Source organism: Ochotona curzoniae, unplaced genomic scaffold (genome assembly GCF_017591425.1).
Source record: "Ochotona curzoniae isolate NIBS_2020 unplaced genomic scaffold, NIBS_Ocur_1.0 contig_1274, whole genome shotgun sequence".
Classification (NCBI taxonomy): Eukaryota; Metazoa; Chordata; class Mammalia; order Lagomorpha; family Ochotonidae; genus Ochotona; species Ochotona curzoniae.
This window is the reverse complement of record NW_024465023.1, coordinates 24,686,383-24,688,199: the sequence shown is the minus strand read 5'-3', so window position 1 is coordinate 24,688,199 and position 1,817 is coordinate 24,686,383. Positions and strand designations below refer to the sequence as shown.

The 1,817-nt window shown below is 43.6% G+C and overlaps 1 protein-coding gene across 1 annotated transcript; it reads left to right on the top strand.

Annotated features, from left to right (window-relative positions):
* Positions 1 to 229: 229 nt before the first annotated feature.
* Positions 230 to 1,369, top strand: LOC121171549 (melanoma-associated antigen B1-like). Its single transcript, XM_041003281.1, has one exon. It carries the CDS (start codon positions 230 to 232, stop codon positions 1,367 to 1,369), a length of 1,140 nt encoding a protein of 379 aa, XP_040859215.1.
* Positions 1,370 to 1,817: the final 448 nt, after the last annotated feature.

Here is a 1,817-nt window from a genome sequence, read left to right as displayed (position 1 = left end):
AAGACATTGGCTGGTCAATATAAGAAGAGCCCCTAGGATTCCTAGAGCATCAGTCACAAGGTAATCTGCTGGAGTATCCTTGGATGGAGTCAAGATACTTTCTCCCTGATGAGAGACTTTCAGGCTCACATGGTATTATTCTTCCCCAAGCAGGACCCTGTGTTGCAAGCTGTGGTAACACTCCTGCCTACTGTAGCTGAGTGTGGTCATAACATCATAAGAAGAGCAGATGGAGCTCGGTACCCAGGAAAACCAGGAAACCTTCCGTCTGACCAACAACCCTACAGCTGCCCAGGCCAGTGGGACAATGGAAGAAGGGTCTCTCTATTCCGCTAATTCATGCCCTACTGCTGTGGGTGTTACACATGTGGGTGTTCCTGACCCAAACACCGATGTAGGTGTAGAAGGCAGGGAAGATGCAAGTCCCTCCAAGGAGGCAGCTTCTGCTAATGTCTCAGTCACAGAACCTGTGTCTATGGAACTAACTCAGTTAGTGAGTGCTCCTTCACACTCCCCTGCACCCTGCAGTTCTAAGACATCTCTGGCAAGTCCAACCACCCACACTGCAGATGTCAGTGTTCCTGACCCAACCCCTGATGTAGGTGGGGTAAGTTGGGCAGGTGCAAGCCTCCTCAATGAGGCAGTTTCTGTTCAAGGGTCAATCAGCGATCCTTTGTCCCAAGACACCAGTCAGTTAGTGAAGTTACTCCTTGAGAAGCATAGGAAACAAGAGCCTGTTAGGCTGGCAGACATGCAGAGGGTTATAAAGTATGAGGAGAATTTCCCTGAAATCTTTAGAAGAGCTTCCGAGCTTCTTGAGCTGGTTTTTGGCCTTATGCTCAAGGAAGAGGAATGCAGTGGTCATTCATATGTCCTTATCAGTAAGCTAAGTCTCTCCTCTGAATGTTGTCTGTGCTATAACAGTGAGCAGTCCAAGACAGGTCTTGTGATGCTACTCCTAACTGTGATCTTTATAAAGGGCAACCGTGCCTCTGAGGAGGAGATGTGGCGATTCCTGAACTCACTGGGAATATATGCAGGAATGAGGAACTTAATTTTTGGGGAGCCTCGGAACCTCATTACCAGAGAATTGGTGCATGAACAGTACCTCAAATACTCTCAGGTGCCTAATACTGACCCTCCAACTTATGAATTCCTGTGGGGTCCCAGAGCCTATGCTGAAACTACCAAGATGAAAGTCTTGGAATTTTTGGCCAAGCTCAATGATACTGTACCTCGTTGCTTTCCTCATCTATATGCCGAGGCGGTAAAAGATGAACAAGAGAGAGCAAGACTGCAAGCTGAAGACAGGAGTGTAATTATTGCTAGCTCCAGTGTAGATCCTAAAATCACGCCCCTTAGTTCCTAATGAAATCGAGGTACATCGTCACTTTAAGAGGATAGTCAAATCTCTCAGTGCATCAAAGTTGTAGAGGCTGGAGGCAACAACATAATATATGTACTATTTTTCCTGTATTACATGAATAACCTGCAGTTATTTTTTTGTTATCTTTATAATGTTATTCCTTTTAGCTGAAAACTTATATTTGCTACACAATAAAAGTTTCCTCGGGTTACTTTATTGCTATTTGTCATGCTGCTAGTTTTGAACAAATAGAAAAGGCTTGAGTGTCTTCTTATTTTAACTGTAGACTATGGTTATGTGGCAGTGGAATAATAATGTTCCTGACAATGTGGAAGGTCTATATGGTAAAACGTGGAGAAAAAAAGACTAAAAAGATAAGATATGTAACACGGTAAATTCTTTGTCATATTCTATGTGATATTTAGTGTGAATAAAAGATATCTGAGTTATA

Excerpts from the sequence above, each read along its gene's own strand:
- LOC121171549 (XM_041003281.1), top strand. The coding sequence starts at position 230 with ATGGAGCTCGGTACCCAGGAAAACCAGGAAACCTTCCGTCTGACCAAC.